The 17,138-nt window shown below is 38.9% G+C and overlaps 1 protein-coding gene across 2 annotated transcripts in view; it reads left to right on the top strand.

Annotated features, from left to right (window-relative positions):
- Positions 1-4,416: 4,416 nt before the first annotated feature.
- The window catches only part of LOC126480906 (flap endonuclease GEN), a 28,238-nt gene continuing 15,516 nt past the window's right edge, over positions 4,417-17,138 (top strand). Inside the window, exons 1-5 of one of the 2 annotated variants that reach the window (XM_050104307.1) lie at positions 4,417-4,755; positions 4,886-5,075; positions 11,003-11,092; positions 15,347-15,636; positions 16,733-16,930. In XM_050104307.1, coding sequence (XP_049960264.1) covers positions 4,598-4,755; positions 4,886-5,075; positions 11,003-11,092; positions 15,347-15,636; positions 16,733-16,930 — 926 coding nt within the window. In that variant the 5' untranslated portion in view covers positions 4,417-4,597. Of the gene's footprint in view, positions 4,756-4,885; positions 5,091-11,002; positions 11,093-15,346; positions 15,637-16,732; positions 16,931-17,138 lie in introns of both variants that reach the window. The other variant, XM_050104306.1, reaches the window with a different exon arrangement.

The following is a 17,138-nucleotide window of genomic DNA, read 5'->3' as shown; positions in this document are numbered from 1 at the left end:
ACCCTCCGCTGCAGAGTGAAAATCTCATTCTGGAAACATCCCCCAGGCTGTGGATAAGACATGTCTCCGCTATATCCTTTCTTTCAGGAGTACTAGTTCTGCAAGGTTCGCAGGAGAACTTCTGTAAAATCTGGTAGGTAGGAGACGAGATACTGGTAGAAGTAAAGCTTTGGGTACCGGGCGTGATTCGTGCTTTGGTAGCTCAGTTGGTAGAGCACTTGGCCACGAAAGGCAAAGGTTCGAGTTCGAGTCTCGGTCGGGCACACAGTTTTAATCTGCCAGGAAGTTTCATATCAGCGCACACTCCGCTGCAGAGTGAAAATCTCGTTCTGAAAACCCGTATGTCTGATGTGCGATGAATCTATCTCGGTTCCAAAAGAATACAATCAAATGGCATCACTAAACTTAATATACAGTTATGTTTGATAAGTACAAGGAACAGCTTTGACAAGACCCAGTAAATGATTTAAGAGAAGGAAACTTTCTGCTCAACAGCAGATATTTATAACGACGAATTCAGAGTCAACATGCTATGTGAAAGCGAGTTATGCAGCAGCTCTAATTCTGGGAAAAAGGTCAGAGCCATATTCAGATGGCAAAATGGTTACAGAATGCTTAGAGACCATCATTGAAACTGTGTGTTCAGAAAAGAAAAAGGAGTTCTCAAAAATAAGCCTGTCTTATCAAACTATTACTACATGTATGGATGACATTGGAAGACAAATTACAGATAATTTAAAAAATCGCACATCTGAGTTTATATTTTATTCTCTGACTTTGGATGAATGTACAAGTATGGCGGATACCGCCCAAGCAGTGATTGATATCAGAGGTTTTGATGCCCATTTCAATAAATCAGAATTAGCAGCAGTGTACCCACTTAAGGATACCAATAAGTCACGATATTTGTTGGAAGCAGTTATATCGACATTAAGTCGCCTTTTGTTAAAACTTAACAACCTATTGCGGCTATTTAAAAACAAGGACTGCAAAGTTGGCAATACGTCAATTCTAAATTTTCATTCCATTAGCCATCAAGAGAATTTATGTGCCAAGTCCCTCAAAATGGACCATGTCATGAAGGTAGTTATCAAAACAGATAACTTTATTAGGTCGAAATCACTGAATCAGCGTCAATTCCAGGAATTTCCGAAATCTTTGTATTCAGAGCATTATAACATTTCGTATTATACAGAAGTAAAATGGCTAACCCGCGATAAAATGTTGAAAAGAGTGTTTGATTTTAAGCAAGAAATACAATCATTCTTTGAAAGCAAGTAAAAGAAACTACTGGAGTTCGAAGATGAAAAATGGCTTTCTGACTTTGTGTTCTTGGTCGATATAACTAGCCACCTAAATTATGTTAATATTCGACTAGAAGGAACACATCGGATGATTAATGTCACGCATGATCTTATTTCTGCATTCCAAATGAAGCTTGGGCCTTGGCAACAACAGTTATGAACAAAAAACCTCACACATTTTCCTACACAGTCAAAGCGAAGGACATCACACAGGTGGCAGCGATTAAATAAGCGTCTTTGATATCTGATTTGAAAAACGAATTTGAAAACCGATTTCAAGATTTTAGGAAACATAATCTGCTTTTTTCTGTATATGCTGTGCCATTCTCCATAAACATGAGTTCATTACCAGGACATTTACAAATGGAATGCTGCGAAACGCAATGTGATGCACAGTTAAAAGAGAAATTTAATCAGGTTGGTTTGGAAGAGTTCTATAAAACATATTTGGACAAGAAGAAATATCCAGCGTTTTACGACATACTTTAAAATGATTTCATTATTTGGAAATACTTACATGCGTGAACAGCTATATAGTCAGAGGAATTACATCCAATTACAAATGAGAACACGAATTACTGATGTTCATCCGGAAAATTCTTTGCGTGTAGCAACAACTTCAGTTGACATTAACATTGACTCACTTAGTTCAGTCAGCCAATGCCAGATATCCCATTAGCATTGTATTTCATTAAATTGCATACTAAATCTTCTTTCCTCAGATTTGTTTCATTTTCTTTAAAAAATATATTAATATTTCTTGCTTGTTTTGGCTCACAAACAGAAATTGGTTATGCGGCCGCTGGGAAATCCTCTCTCAAATATTTAGCCCACCTGCCGAAAAGGTTAACAACCCCTGATGTACATAGTCTGTTTATCTTACCTATTGTGTTTCTTTTCCTGCATAATAAATAACGTCATGGACGATTTTATATCTTTGTTTCAATAGACCTGACTTTTTGACTTAAAAAAATGTTATTCAATGAGAATTGCTTCATGAATTTATGTTCTTATCTATACGCAGTGTATGTTCAGCTCTGTTCAATTATTGTAAAATCTAATTCAGTTTTCGCTTTCTGACATTTGGCCTCTCTTAAGGCCCGTCCACATGCAACGATCTGTCTGCGCAAATGTCTGCGCACATCACTTCTGCGCAGACAGATCGTTGCGTGTGGACAGAAGATTTGCACCAACCTGAGGTGTGTGCAAACCTGGAAGTTGGAGTTGGAGGTTTGAGCGAAACCTCTCAAATCTGTGGGTTCAAACCACATCTGCGCAGACAAGTTGGAGCGTGTGGACAGGAGATCGCCGCAAATCTGGCGCGAAACAGCTGTTAGCTCAGTCCAGTGTTTGTGCGCACAGGGCATTAAAATGGCTGATACTCTCAGTGTTCTCGAGAGTTTGCAAGTGAATTCATTGAAATATATAGAAACCACCCATGTTTGTGGAAGATTGAAAGTAAAGAATACAGTGACCGAGACAAAAAGACAGCAGCATACAACTCTGTAATTGAAAAATTGCGGGCAGTTGACGCCTCGGCAAACAAAGAAACAGTAGCGAACTGAAAATGCCTACTCAGAAACAAAGTAAACCATAGCTCATTGGCCATGTAGGTATATAATCTCTAATAATATAGGCCTACTGTGTTTCAAACACGTCTACATCACCAAAAATATTATCTGTAACTTTACAGACTTAATTTACTTGACTTGCCTTCATGAACTCATCCTTCAGGACAGCGTAATTAGCTTCACATGTGTTGGGTATTATTTCACTCAACGCTTGTTTCGATATTGCAGTTGAAAATTCCAAATCCGTGTAGCTCCTTCCTGTTGCTAGGAATATTAATGTTACCGCCAGCCGTTCAAGAGGATAAATTGCCCTTCTCATACAAGCATTTTTTCTCATAATATGAGAGGTTACAAGCTTTAAGAGATAATTATAAGTATCGACATCCATCAGCAAATAATTTCGCCAGTCGTTAAATTCGCCCTGCAACTCTCGCTGTAAAATTACGTGAGAAAACTGCTTTCGCAGCCACTGTCTACACCATTTTGACCGCTTTCTCTGTTTCCTGCGGTTGGTCTGAATGTTTTTTGCAACACAAGTTGCGAACACAGACCACAACAGAACTTCCTCCATTTCTATATTTCAAAATAACTGAAATAAATTTTTGACGTTTACGGGGAGCGTAGTCGCTTGCCACTGATATTTCTTTTCTACACCGACAGATGGCGGGCGAGTAGTAGACTGGGGTTTGTGTCGTGTGAACACACCTGACACCACATTTGCAGCGATCTTTTGCATGTACAGACATCTGCGCCGATGTCTGTGCAGACAGATCGTTGCGTGTGGACCGGGCTTTATATAAGAACAAGCAATTAAAGAAATATCCAAGTTGTCATGAAACATTTGCAAATTTTCACGAAAACAAAGTAAAATAATAATATATAGTCTCAGAAGATGCAAAAGCAAAAAATGGGGTACAATGACGTAAGTGAGAGCGGCGAAAATAGATTAACTTTCGATGTTAGCAGACGATGACACAGCCCCATCACTAGCGTCGATGTAAAAATTTTCTTGCCCAAAAACATTGACGGTGACATGAAGTTACTTTATCATGAGTTGTCGCATTCACCAACATTGATTTTTTCAACAGAAAAATTTTATTCTTGAAAATGGGTTTGACATATAGGTACGGTACCGTTTGTGGGGTGGCTCATTCAATTTTGGTACACCTTCCCTCAGAGTATGAACAAAATCAGTCGTTCTGACATCTACAATTACATACTTTACAGTCCATGCCCCTGTCGTATTTTCGAGTCATGCATTTAGTCTGGCGAAATTACTTACATACAATCCTTTAGACTCAGACGTATCTTGATTTAAATTACAAGTAAATTTACTGGCACATAGCGTCCCTAAAATTAAAATCTCTCTAGTTCTTTCGGTACGAAACAAATGAATAACATTTATTTATTCACCAGAAACTATGTATTCTCCTTAGTTATAAGCCAAACGCTTGATGCGACAGAAAAACTGTTTGCAGTGTTAAGTTGCCTACACTGTTGTTTTCAAACATGAGAGGTTATTTTGAAATCGGTTGCAAGTGTCAGTAGCGGATTATAGCGTGCGAAGTCTATGATTTGAAAGAGAATATGTGTAGTGCATGCTCAGTAAATTAATGAGTACTTTTTTTTATTTTTTTTGCAGTAGTAATCTTGTAACAGATGTGATTATACAAATAATATCCACTGCCATTCTTTGGAAGCTTTTGAATATTTTTTTGTAAAATGGGCGTTGCGGAACTGTGGCATCTCCTGAATCCCATACGCGAAAGGAAAACTTTATGGGAGTTACAAAATAAAACTGTTGCAGTTGATTTGAGTTGCTGGGTCTGCGACACGAAAAACATCCAGGAATTTTGCCCACAAAAACGTTTGTATCTGAGGTACGACAGTATTTTATTCCTCCGTTGTTTCGTGCTGTATTTGTCATATTTCTTCATTTTATTTTCTCTCTGCAATATACGCTTCTGTGAAATTAAGTGGTGGTGTTTATGTTAACGTTTTTATTTTTAGGAACCTCTTCTTTCGTACAAGCTGCCTGTTGCTTATGGGCGTCAAGCCTGTGTTTGTACTAGAGGGCCAAGCTCCAGCTATAAAGAAGTATACAATGGCTCGCAGGGTGGCGAATATTCATGGTCATACGAAAGGAGAAGCGTCTCAGCAAAGTCAACGGCGACGGAGTGGCAAACGGTCACACTTTCAGGGTGTGCTGAAACATGTGAGCTTGCAGTAAAATACGAGTAATTTCTGTGTCATTTTACATTCGTTAGCCAGTTGCAAAGCTTCTCTCTAGTATCCAAATGTGTAACACTTCTGCCATCATAAGTAGTCCACATCAGAATAATTTCGTAGATGACTTTCAGAAATAATAGATGAGAGAAAAAAAAGGGGGGGGGCACAAACCACCAGGGCCTGATAATTGGGATTTATCCATTATTTACTGCACAGTTTTTGTTATTAGCTTGGTACAATAATTCATTTTTAGTAAACTGCTTGCACATGAGAAATTGGACAAGCAGTGGGCAATACAACTGGTTTATACTTATGACAGTTAAGAAATAAGACTAAAAGTTGAACACATAAGTAATAATATAAATACACTATAAAGTGAACACGGTACAAAGTGGTGGTACGGTTAAGTATATTTTCTAACAATATTGTGAAAGCGAAGGTTGCTACTCACCATATAGCAGAGATGCTGAGTCGCAGATAGACACAACAAAAAGACTCATAAATATAGCTTTTGGATAGTAAGACCTTTGTCAAAATTAGACTACAAATGCAACACACACACACGACTGCAGTCTCAGGCAACTGAGGCCATATTGCACATATTTTCTACTTATTACAATTCTTTTCATTTGCCTGCTTTGACCCATGACATAAGTGTTGTGTGACATGGTTGTGTTGTATTTTTGTGTCAGATCATGTTTGTAGATGGTGTGTTGTAGTATTTGGTGGCATTCTCATTTGCTGGACGTTAGTGTGTCAAAGTTGTTTGTTAGGTATATTGCATTGAAAGTTGAGAGAGTCAGATTGTTTCTGGACAAGTTTGTACCAGTTTTATGGTGGCTGAGTGTGGGTAGTTTTGTTTTGTTTTTTAAGTGTGTGTTGGGGGGAGAGAGAGGAATGCTGATGGACAATAGAATTGAGTTTGTTGGTTTTTGGTACTTCTGGCTTTGTTTTAGTTGCCATATATGTCAGGTAAAATTTGGAGCTTCAGACTTTGGAGTTGTGGGTGGGATCATGGTATTGACAGTTTCACGTGAGGTCAAGTAAAATTTTTGATTCTGAATTTTTGAGTTTTGTGTGGGTTGCTGCTCTTCGTTTCAGCTATATTAGTCAAGTGACATTTACAGTTCCAATGGTTTTTGTTTTTGTATTTTTGACTATGTTGAATTTTGAGTTTTGGATCAATATTTGTTTGGGAATGGTGGTGTTATTCTTATTTAATATTTAGTCTGTCCCCGCTGAAAACCCCTCACTTCCTGTGGTTGCCCCTTTAGTTTCATTCTTTTGTTGGTGTTAAATATTCGGGTCAATGGAAGCGTCCGATTCCACCTGTTGGTTTTGACCCGTGACGTTAGGCTGTTGTGGTGTGTGACGTCACGACGGTGCGAAGTTTAGTTCGTGACTGTTGCGTGTTTGTAGGTGTAGTGTTGATGCGGTCAGTGGTGCTCTCTGGTGGTGCGTTTGTGGGTTGCGTGATGTGTTGTGTTGTGGATTTAGTTTGCACTTGTGATGTCTCTGTAGGTGGCGTTTTGTTGTGGTCGGTGGTGCTCTCTGGTGGTGTTTGTGGGTTGCGTGTTAAGTGCCGTATTAAGTTCATTTGAGTAGTACATGTTGACGGATTTTGTTGTGGTGCTGACTGTTTGTCTAGTGGAATATTTTGCAGTGGCTTGACGGTTTAATTTTTATTGTTGCTAAGTTATTGTAGTGTCTTTTTCAGTTGGTCGTGTGTGAATTCTATAGATAATTGTTGTTATCTCTCTGTTACATATGGATATGACACAGAAGATAAACAGTTTTCGTTTGTGGGGGCTTATGTGTGACAGTGCGTTGTCATTTATAAAGTTCTTGCAGCTGTTCGGTCTCTTGGCGAAAGTGGTGAGGTGTTCGGTGTGTGGAGAAAACATGACATTTACCGAAGGTCTGACGTTCCGGACCATGGACGGCTACATATGGAGATGTTGTAGGGATAACCTAATGCGCTCTATACGGCGAGGTTCCTGGTTCGAGAAGTCTAGGTTGGGCATGCGTGAAATTGTTTTGATGAGTTATCATTTTTTTTATCAATCCTCTCACAGTTTTAGTGCTCATGAGGTGGTGTTAGTGAGAGGACAGTGCTTGAATGGTATTCCTTTCGTCGTGAGGTTTGTTCTGAATACAGGGTTATTACAAATGATTGAAGCGATTTCACAGCTCTACAATAACTTTATTATTTGAGATATTTTCACAATGCTTTGCCCACACATACAAAAACTCAAAGTTTTTTTAGGCATTCACAACTGTTCGATATATGCCCCTTTAGTGATTCGGCAGACATCAAGCCGATAATCAAGTTCCTCCCACACTCGGCGCACCATGTCCCCATCATTGAGTTTGAAAGCATCGTAGATGCGAGCTCGCAGCTCTGGCTCGTTTCTTGGTAGAGGAGGTTTAAACACTGAATCTTTCACATAACCCCACAGAAAGAAATTGCATGGGGTTAAGTCGGGAGAGCGTGGAGGCCATGACATGAATTGCTGATCATGATCTCCACCACGACCGATCCATCGGTTTTCCAATCTCCTGTTTAAGAAATGCCGAACATCATGATGGAAGTGTGGTGGAGCAGCATCCTGTTGAAAGATGAAGTCAGCGCTGTCGGTCTCCAGTTGTGGCATGAGCCAATTTTCCAGCATGTCCGGATACACGTGTCCTGTAACGTTTTTTTTTTTTTTTTTTCGCAGAAGAAAAAGGGGCCGTAAACTTTAAACCGTGAGATTGCACAAAACACGTTAACTTTTGGTGAATTGCGAATTTGCTGCACGAATTCGTGAGGATTCTCTACCGCCCAGATCCGCACATTGTGTCTGTTCACTTCACCATTAAGAAAAAATGTTGCTTCATCACTGAAAACAAGTTTCGCACTGAATGCATCCTCTTCCATGAGCTGTTGCAACCACGCCGAAAATTCAAAGCGTTTGACTTTGTCATCGGGTGTCAGGGCTTGTAGCAATTGTAAACGGTAAGGCTTCTGCTTTAGCCTTTTCCGTAAGATTTTCCAAACCGTCGGCTGTGGTACGTTTAGCTCCCTGCTTGCTTTATTCGTCGACTTCCGCGGGCTACGCGTGAAACTTGCCCGCACGCGTTCAACAGTTTCTTCGCTCACTGCAGGCCGACCCGTTGATTTCCCCTTACAGAGGCATCCAGAAGCTTTAAACTGCGCATACCATCACCGAATGGAGTTAGCAGTTGGTGGATCTTTGTTGAACTTCGTCCTGAAGTGTCGTTGCACTGTTAAGACTGACTGATGTGAATGCATTTCAAGCACGACATACACTTTCTTGGCTCCTGTCGCCATTTTGTCTCGCTGCGCTCTCGAGCGCTCTGGCGGCAGAAACCTGAAGTGCGGCTTCAGCCGAACAAAACTTTGAGGTTTTTCTACGTATCTGTAGTGTGTCGTGACCATATGTCAATGAATGGAGCTACAGTGAATTTATGAAATCGCTTCAATCATTTGTAAAAGCCCTGTATATTAAATGCAGGGGTAAGTTGGGTGGGCCTGGGGTTGTAGAGGTTGATGAGTCGCAGTTTGGGAGGAGAAAGTATGCGAGGGGCAAGTGTTCAGAATGTGTTTTTAGCTTTGTTGAGGGTCATACGAAAAGGGAGTTAGTGGGTTTGATTGAGGAATATGTAGAACTGGGTAGCACTATAGTTTCGGACGTGTTTTCTTCTTATAGGGAGTTTGGTCACCAGGGGTACCAGCATTTAGTAGTTAACCACAGTGTCGAGTTTAAGAATTATGAGAGTGGTGCCTATACTAATACTGTAGATGGGTTTGGGGGGCTGTTAAGTCTGTTATTGGGAGGGGGAAGAGGTGTTCTTCTAACCTTCAGGTTCATTTAGATGAGTACTGTTGGTGGGAGAGTCCCTCAGGGTTTTTTTAAGGGCTGTCAGTAAGATGTATAGGCCGAAGGTTGTGGGTTAGTTAGGTTTGGGGGAGGGGGGGGGGTTGTTGGTTGGTAAGGTTTGGGGAGGTAGGTTTCTTTTTGATTTTGTTGTGGAGGATTTGTTTTGTTGTTGTTGTTCTTTAGTTGTAGGGTGTGATTCTGGTTTTTTGTTTTAGGTTATTATTTGTTTACTGGCCTTTCATGTTTTAGGTGGGTGGGCAGGTTGGGATGTGGTTGGGTTGGGAATTTTATTTGGTTGTGTTTTATTGTGTTGGTGTGTGTGTGTGTGTGTGTGTGTGTGTGTGTGTGTGTGTGTGTGTGTGTGTGTGTTCCAGTTTGGCTCTTGTGGTTTTTTTTTTTTTTTTTTTTTTTTTTTTTTGAGGTAACAACTATTGTGGAGGTGGTGCTAGTTTTGGGTTTTATGATTTGGTATCTGTAGTTTCTGTTGACATATATAGGTCAAGGGAAGTGATCATTGTTTTTAGTTGATTTTGGGAAGGTCGTGGTTGTTTTATTGTTTTTCTCATTTTGTTTAGTGGCGTGTGTTTATTTTTAGTTTGTCCCCACCCAAATACCCCCAATTTCCCCCGCTAGTTCCTTTAGTTTCATTATATTTTTTGATGAATATGTGTTCGATCGTTTTTTGATCTATATACGTTTGTTGTGATGTGTATGTAATGAGATCATAGGTACGATATGGTAGTTGTTGTGAATGGTCATTTCAGCCATATTGGTGACATGAGTCAAAGCAGACGGGTGGAATCGGACACTTCCTTTATCACAAATATTTTGCATGTTATTTATGTTTGTTCGCAGGTGTAATGAGTTACATCCTAGTTGCCATGATGTAAATGCTTGTAATAGGGCTGTCCGCCATTTTGATGATGTAATGGGTCAGAGGGGAATGGGTGGAATAGTAAATTTCTGTTTTGCCAGGGTCTCCCTCTCTTAAAGCCCTTTTGAATATGAAAACCTGAAAATTTCTATCTCTCACATGATTAAAAAAAAATCAAACAAACAAATAATCCAGAAAATAAACAAGATAATACAATTTTAGTATATCGTGAAGATTAGACTTTGTAATATGTCACATACCAGTAATTTTATTTTACTTCCCAATTTAGAAATATAAATTACATAATTATAATACAGTGTAATAACATTAAAAATAATTTATATAAAGTGACAGTCACAGTTAATGTAAATTGAATCATCTTAGTATACATTTTATGCTACAAAATCATTCTTGCAAAGAAAATAAAAAAAGTATTTACATATGCTTGTTGCTGCCTGTATCTAAATGTTAGAACTAGATTAAAACACATTTTGTGGTGACAGTTAATTTGGTTGTAGGCAGAACTGTTGCTGGTGATTTTGGGCAGTGCTTTGCTAACTTCATGTCATTTTCTTTTTCATATATTTAGTTGCTACCAGCATTTTAGTTTGATTGTGGTGTTATGCTAATGTACAGCTTGTCTACGATGACTTGATAATTTTACTGGTTCTGCTGTAAGTGGAGAAAACAAGCAGTAGTCAATAAAATTTTAAGAATGTCTTTTCCGGCACATACTGCATGAAGTGTGATAATGTGTGTTTATTAATAAAGTTATGTACTTCATGCAGATTTTGTTTATGCATTATTCTTTTTCATTGTTTTCATAAACTACCAAAAAAAATGCCTTCAGGATGTTCACAACAATTTCTTACAACACCCTTGTACAAACCAACCTAGTGCTCTGCCTCTTATTACTTAAGTGTTGACAGTTCCCTCCTTTTTATTCATTGATTTGATAAACATAGAACTTTTATTCAGTAATTGTAATATGGAGTGGGAGACTGCACAACATATTTCAATTGGCTCTGCACTACAGTAGAGAACTACAAAGAAGTTGTAAACATAATAGCATTTAATAAATGTACTTACCTATTTTTGTAGTGAGTTGTATATGTATGGTATGTAGTCTGTCTGTTACAGTGTGAGGAACTTCTTACAATTATGGGACTGACTTGCATTCGAAGTAAAGGAGAAGCTGAAGCTATGTGTGCCCACCTCAATGAAATTGGGGTAAGCAGGAATTATTTTTAATAAATGTATCTTATAAAAAAAGTACAGCAGGTACATTCAGTATCTTTTCCTAAACTACTGAATCAATTTCAACCAAATGTTCTGCATAAATCACTTACTGTCTGCAAGGAAAGACTGTGTGGGTGTAACAACCTCCTACCTCCCGCAAGGGGGGGGGGGGGGGGGGGGTGAAAAAGAAATGTAACACACCACGTGCAAATACATAGCCTGTCTTCATCCAGTATTTGAGTGTTAGGTCACGTGGCAACTTCCAACAAACTTCAAACATAATTCCAAAACTTTTCCAAAGTTTCTCTTGTTTATGTGCTTAAATTTAAATATTTAACAAAGTAATAAGTTTGAAGCTGTTTTATACATGGAGCTCAATTCTGTGTTTATTGATTACATACTAATTCACTCTGGCTACATACTATCTGAAAAGAAGCATTATGGGGTTAAGAACAATCTAAATGACATAAAGGAATTTAAATGACATAAAGGTGGGAATGAAAAGGGGGTGACACTGAAGTACAACTCAGGTACTTGGAACAGTTTCAACCAGATATTGTAGGTTCATAAATTATAGGTATAAAAATACTGTGGGAGAAAGATTCCCCACTACTACTATGGGCGAGGATGTGAAGTAAAAGTTTTCAAAAACATCTTGTAGTTAGTTGACCTGACATAGTTTTAAAAGTATGATGTTCAAATTGTCTCTTATTTGTGCTGTTTATTGTGTCAACCAGGTCATGAAAAGTAACACCACAGTGAGCCAATAGTTTTGTTTATGTGGTAAGAGCTTTAAGATCTCAAGCCACATGGCTGAATACCACAGATAAAATTAACATCCTCTCTGGAGCTGTATGGTGCAAAGCAGCAGAGAGACAAATATATATGTGTGTGCAACACATGCTTCCCAACAGGTTGGGGAGTGGACCACAGTGTGGAAACATGTGGAGATGAAACTTCTCTCTCTGCCCAAGCCTCTCCTCAGCCCCATCACAGTGAAGCCTGCAGCCTGTGTGTTGCAGTCCCCCGCAGTCCTCAGCTGGGCTGTCTGAGTTAGTTGGTCCTGAGCCTCTGCTGCTTGATTCATTAGTGTGAAGTTGTGCTGCCCAACGCCCCACACCCCATAGCCACCTGCAGGCACTAGCATAGGCCTGGATATTTTCAATAGCAATATTAGGAAGTTATCAAAAAAGCTGATAGTGCTGCTTAGCAGACTAAACCAAAACTGAGTACTTTGTGACAAACAAATGCTGAATAAAGTCCAAAGAAGTGTAAAGACAGCCATGCAGAAGCAAGCAGGTGACTGAAAGCAAGATATTACCTGCTGAGTTATCAGAAAGCTCGAAGTTGTTTTGGTAATGCATAAAATCAGTCTGTCTAGATAGCTATTGATCATAATACCACCAAAACAGAATATTAGAAAATTAATACTAACATAAATTGTCTTCTACATATACATCTTCTATATTCAGACACTTATCCCATATCATTACAAGTACTTGATAGCCAGCAGCAAAGAAGCATGTTGATTGCTGACACAGCCAATACATAACCTCTTTGGCTATGGTATCATTTTCAAAACGTTGGCCTCTCGAACGAGATTTTAGGGTCATGAAAAGATGAAAGGCTCTGGGGACTGTGGGTCAGATGTTCAAAGTGTTCCAATGAAATGTTTGTAAAAGCTTCCGAGTTTCTCATTGTGTGGGGGCTGGCATTGTCGTCCAGGGGAAGCACTCCCTTTGTCAGGAGACCAGGTCTCCTGGCCTGTCAGAGATCCTCCAGGATGGTCAGTATGCTGCAGCATTCACGGCCTCACTGTGAGGCTGGAATTTCATCAGGATTATGCTTTACATGTCCCAAAATACGGTGAGCATAACCTTGTGGGCTGATGGAATGGTCTTGGAATTTTTTGTTTGGGAGGTTGGATATTTCCATTCCATGGAAGATCGTTTGGTATCTGGTTGAAAGTGGCAAACCCAAGACTTGACCCTTGTAACATTTCGTACCATGAAGTACTCTCCTTTCTCAGAGTACTGAGCAAGGTGCTACAAAGCAGACTCATATTTTGTGTTCCTCAATCAACACGCTGGGCACATACTGTGCACAAATTTTACGGAACTTCAAGTGCTCATGCATAACATGTGCTAAGTCATCCATCATCACATTCCAGTTGTTACGAATGATCTATGCTATATACTGAACTGTGGTTTGTGGGCACCACTTCAGGATGACCAGGATACTTCTGACCTCTGATGGTTTGCCTTCCCTTATTAAACTCCTGGATCCAGTTGAACACTGTTTTCCATCATAAACAGTCGTTACCATACATGGGATGCATTTTGCAATGCACTGTCTCGGTGGGCAGTTCTTTGACCCACAAAAACTGCAATCTGTCCTTCTGGGTTAGCTCTTGGATGAGTGACCATCTGGTCTACCGAGTGCTGTTGGCAAGTGGGTTGCACTCAGTTCTCGTGCGGCAAACTGAGGAGCTACTTGATTAAGAAGTAGCGGATCTGGTCGTGCAAACTGATATATGGATGGGAGCACGGTGTGCTGACCACACGCCTCTCCATATCTGCATCCAGTGACACCTGTGCACTGAGGACAACACGGTGGCCAGTCATTACCATTGAGCTTTCATGGCCTCTTCGGGCAGAGTTTAGTTTTTAATTTGTTTGGTGCACAATCGTGCAGCTCACCTGCTATCTCGCAGTGGCTGCTATGCAATGATCTATGAAAAGCCATATATGCTGCTATCTGCAGACTAAATAAGAGTGCATAATTTAAATATGGTGTAAGGTAAACTGATTATGTGACTTATTAATTGACTTGTACCTCTTCCCGTTGACATTGAGGTCATGAGAGACAGTCAAGAAAGTGAGACAGGACAATTACTGTTCTTGACCGCAATAAAATAGTTGCCAGGCAATGTTAATAGTTCGCTGAGATTGTTTTCAGGTTATGTGCTCATATAGTGGGAGACCACATTATTGTGGAGTACAGGAAGACACGAGGATCAGCTCTTGCTGCTAGTTTGCTGTCAACATAATCTAATAGAACATAAATATGCAAAAATAATGAATATTGTTTGATTATCATTACAGAAATTAATCACAGCTGTTAAGTATTTAGCATCATATGTCCAGAGTCATTTAAAGCAGAACAATCACTTATCTACAGAAAAAGAACCTCGTTCGACCAGTTCTTGACAATAGCTAGTTGGTCTGGGATCTTCATCAGGTAGGCTTCATGGGACGTGCAGAGAAGATTCAAAGAAGTGCTGTACATTCTGTCAAAGATTTGTTTAGTCAGTGTGAAGGGTGTCCAAAAAACCACCAGCAAAATGCCAGTGAGAGATGCTATGGGGAAAGCATAGAACTCTCTCCATAAATTTAAAATATTCACATTGTAAAATTAGTCAGAAACCACATTTTGTGGTCTAGCTTATGTATCTCAGAATGATAACTAGAGAAATTTGTGTGGACATAAAGTAGTACAGAGTACCAATTGTCTTTCTTCTTCCAGACCATTCGCAAATGGAATAGGAATGGTGGGAAAATTCTGGTATACAGTACATGCCCTAACCAAAAATATACTTCCCTCTGCACACACTGTGGTGGTGTAGATGTAAAGTAAGTTCAACTAAATTTACAATTCATGACATTTGTATCCTTTTTGTGCAGTTTCTAACATAGTTGGGTTTGATCCCCATCGAAGTCACTCGATTTCTTTGAAGTTTTTGGTCCACGGTGTTCTCTGTATCTCTAACTTTTTTCTTGTAATCTTGTATGTGGATTTCTGTGTATTTTTATTTATTATTTAGTAGAGTTCAATGTTCCAGGAAGATGTTTGTTGGCCCTGTTTCCTTGTCAGTCATAATTTCAGGGTAGCACTTCCATCAACATTGTACCAAATTCAAATAGCTCCATTTTATGGTTGCCTTTTCAGGGTTTATACTGGGCTGTTGCTTGTTACTGTAAAGACATAATTCTGTACTGATAAGACTTACCACCCTGTTTCTTATATCTTTGTGACTGTCTGCCATTTTTCTAAAACTTGAAGTTAAATTGGTATATGTTTCTATCATCTGATGTTTTATTGGAAGAGATGTCATTCTTTATTTATAAACCAGATATTACTGTAAAAACCAAATGTCCATCTGTGTATTATTGTAACATGCAGTACAACATTTTTAATGTATAGTACTTGTAAGAATCCACCAGCATATTTTTTCTTTCTTTTCAGCTTGTGGATGGTTGTGTTTCACAAGATGGAGACTGCTTTCTGTATGGAGCTCAAATAGTATATCGTAACTTTACAATCAGCCCTTCAGGAACTGATGGCAGTGCAGGTTTCAGTGTAGATGTTTATAATTTGAATGAAGCTAAGCAGAAACTACAACTTGGACGGGAGAAGTTAATAGCTTTGGCTTTGCTGTGTGGATGTGATTACACACCTGGAGGTATTCGTGGAATTGGAAGACAAGCAGTTGTTAATTTCTTGGATCAGGTCCCTGATACAGGTTTGATTTCTAGGTACAGAAGCATCATTTTTAGAGGCAGCATATATTTGATTAATAATCTTAATAATTCTTGTCACAGCACTATTAAGTGTTGTGTAATCATACAACATTATCATGTCGTTGAACTAGGTGGGTTTTTTTCCCCTCAGATTTACATTTCTCATAGTTCTTTACAGTTAGTTTGTAATGATGCTTTAAGTAATAGAATAACTGATTATTCTCTGGACCTAGTTCTGTGTCACAAATATTTTCTGTTAAAAACTGCCCATAAACTTCCGTCTAATACTTCTTACGTGATCTAGAAAAAGGCAGCATGTTATGTTGCTGGTGGTGGTTGTGGTAACATTACTTCCTTCATACATTGCATTTCTGCCTACAGTTGGGCTTAGGAGACCTGCTCTGTATCACTATTCTTGTTTCCATTAAAACAGCATTTATTTTTCTGAAGTGTGATTGACTGTTTGTGCATTGTCCAAACTTGTTTTGATTTCTCTGTCCAATTTTCATTTCACTTGCATTTTAACTATAGGAAGTGAGGAAATGCATGTTGTGTTTTGAAACTTTCCTTGTCTCCTCATTATTTTGCTTCCTAATAAAAATTTGCAAAATACATAACCCTCATAGATAACCTAATTGGCGTGGTATAAACACAAGTATGTAGATGCAGAAACATCATAAATTTTAAGTGGTGATAACTTATATGGAGTCACACTACTTTAGATACAAAAGAAGGGATTAGAACTCTCTCTCTCTCTCTCTCTCTCTCTCTCTCTCTCTCTCTCTCTCTATCTATCTATTTATCTATCTATCTATCTATCTCAAATTTTCATCTTTTGTTTGAAACACTGCTTACTAGTCCACTACAATATTAAGTTTCAACAGGTCCACACTTTTAGTTATTCAAAACTTGCATCCTTCTCTTTTCCCATGTCAATCTGCTATTTTGTTACAGCCATGTATTTTCTTGCATAACCTGCGAAAGTAACTACAGGCCTTCGACTTCCTTTATGTATGAGCTGACATTTACAAAATGTTTAACCTCAATTTGTGTGTAATATGAGAAGCTTTGATTTTATAAAGTATAATCATTTTCTTTTGTAAAACATCAGGATACAAGGTTGGCGAGCAGATCCTTGCTTGGCACGATTTGATGCAGCACATGAGGCTGTAACAAGTGGTGCTGAATGTGCCCGATGTGGACATAGCGGACGGCAACAAAGACATGAAAAATCTGGTTGTCCTAAATGTCCTGGGGCTCCAAGTATTGGCTGTGTTCAGGATCCTGACCGTCTTCCACTTACAGACAGGTAAAAAGGTGTTATAAGGAATGAAAAGTTGAATGCTTCAAATTCTTGTTTCTTTAATTTTTTTCTGAAGCAGTGTTTGTGTCAAGTAAGATACCAGAAAAATACTCTCATGTTACCGGTGACAGTTCTATAGACTTGGATGTAAATTGAAAGTTATTATAAATTATTCAGCATTTGTTATATCAACAATATTATAAAAAGGGTAGAT

This window comes from Schistocerca serialis, chromosome 5 (genome assembly GCF_023864345.2).
Source record: "Schistocerca serialis cubense isolate TAMUIC-IGC-003099 chromosome 5, iqSchSeri2.2, whole genome shotgun sequence".
Taxonomy (NCBI): Eukaryota; Metazoa; Arthropoda; class Insecta; order Orthoptera; family Acrididae; genus Schistocerca; species Schistocerca serialis.
Note: the sequence above shows the minus strand (reverse complement) of the source record. Positions and strands in the feature narration are given on the sequence as shown.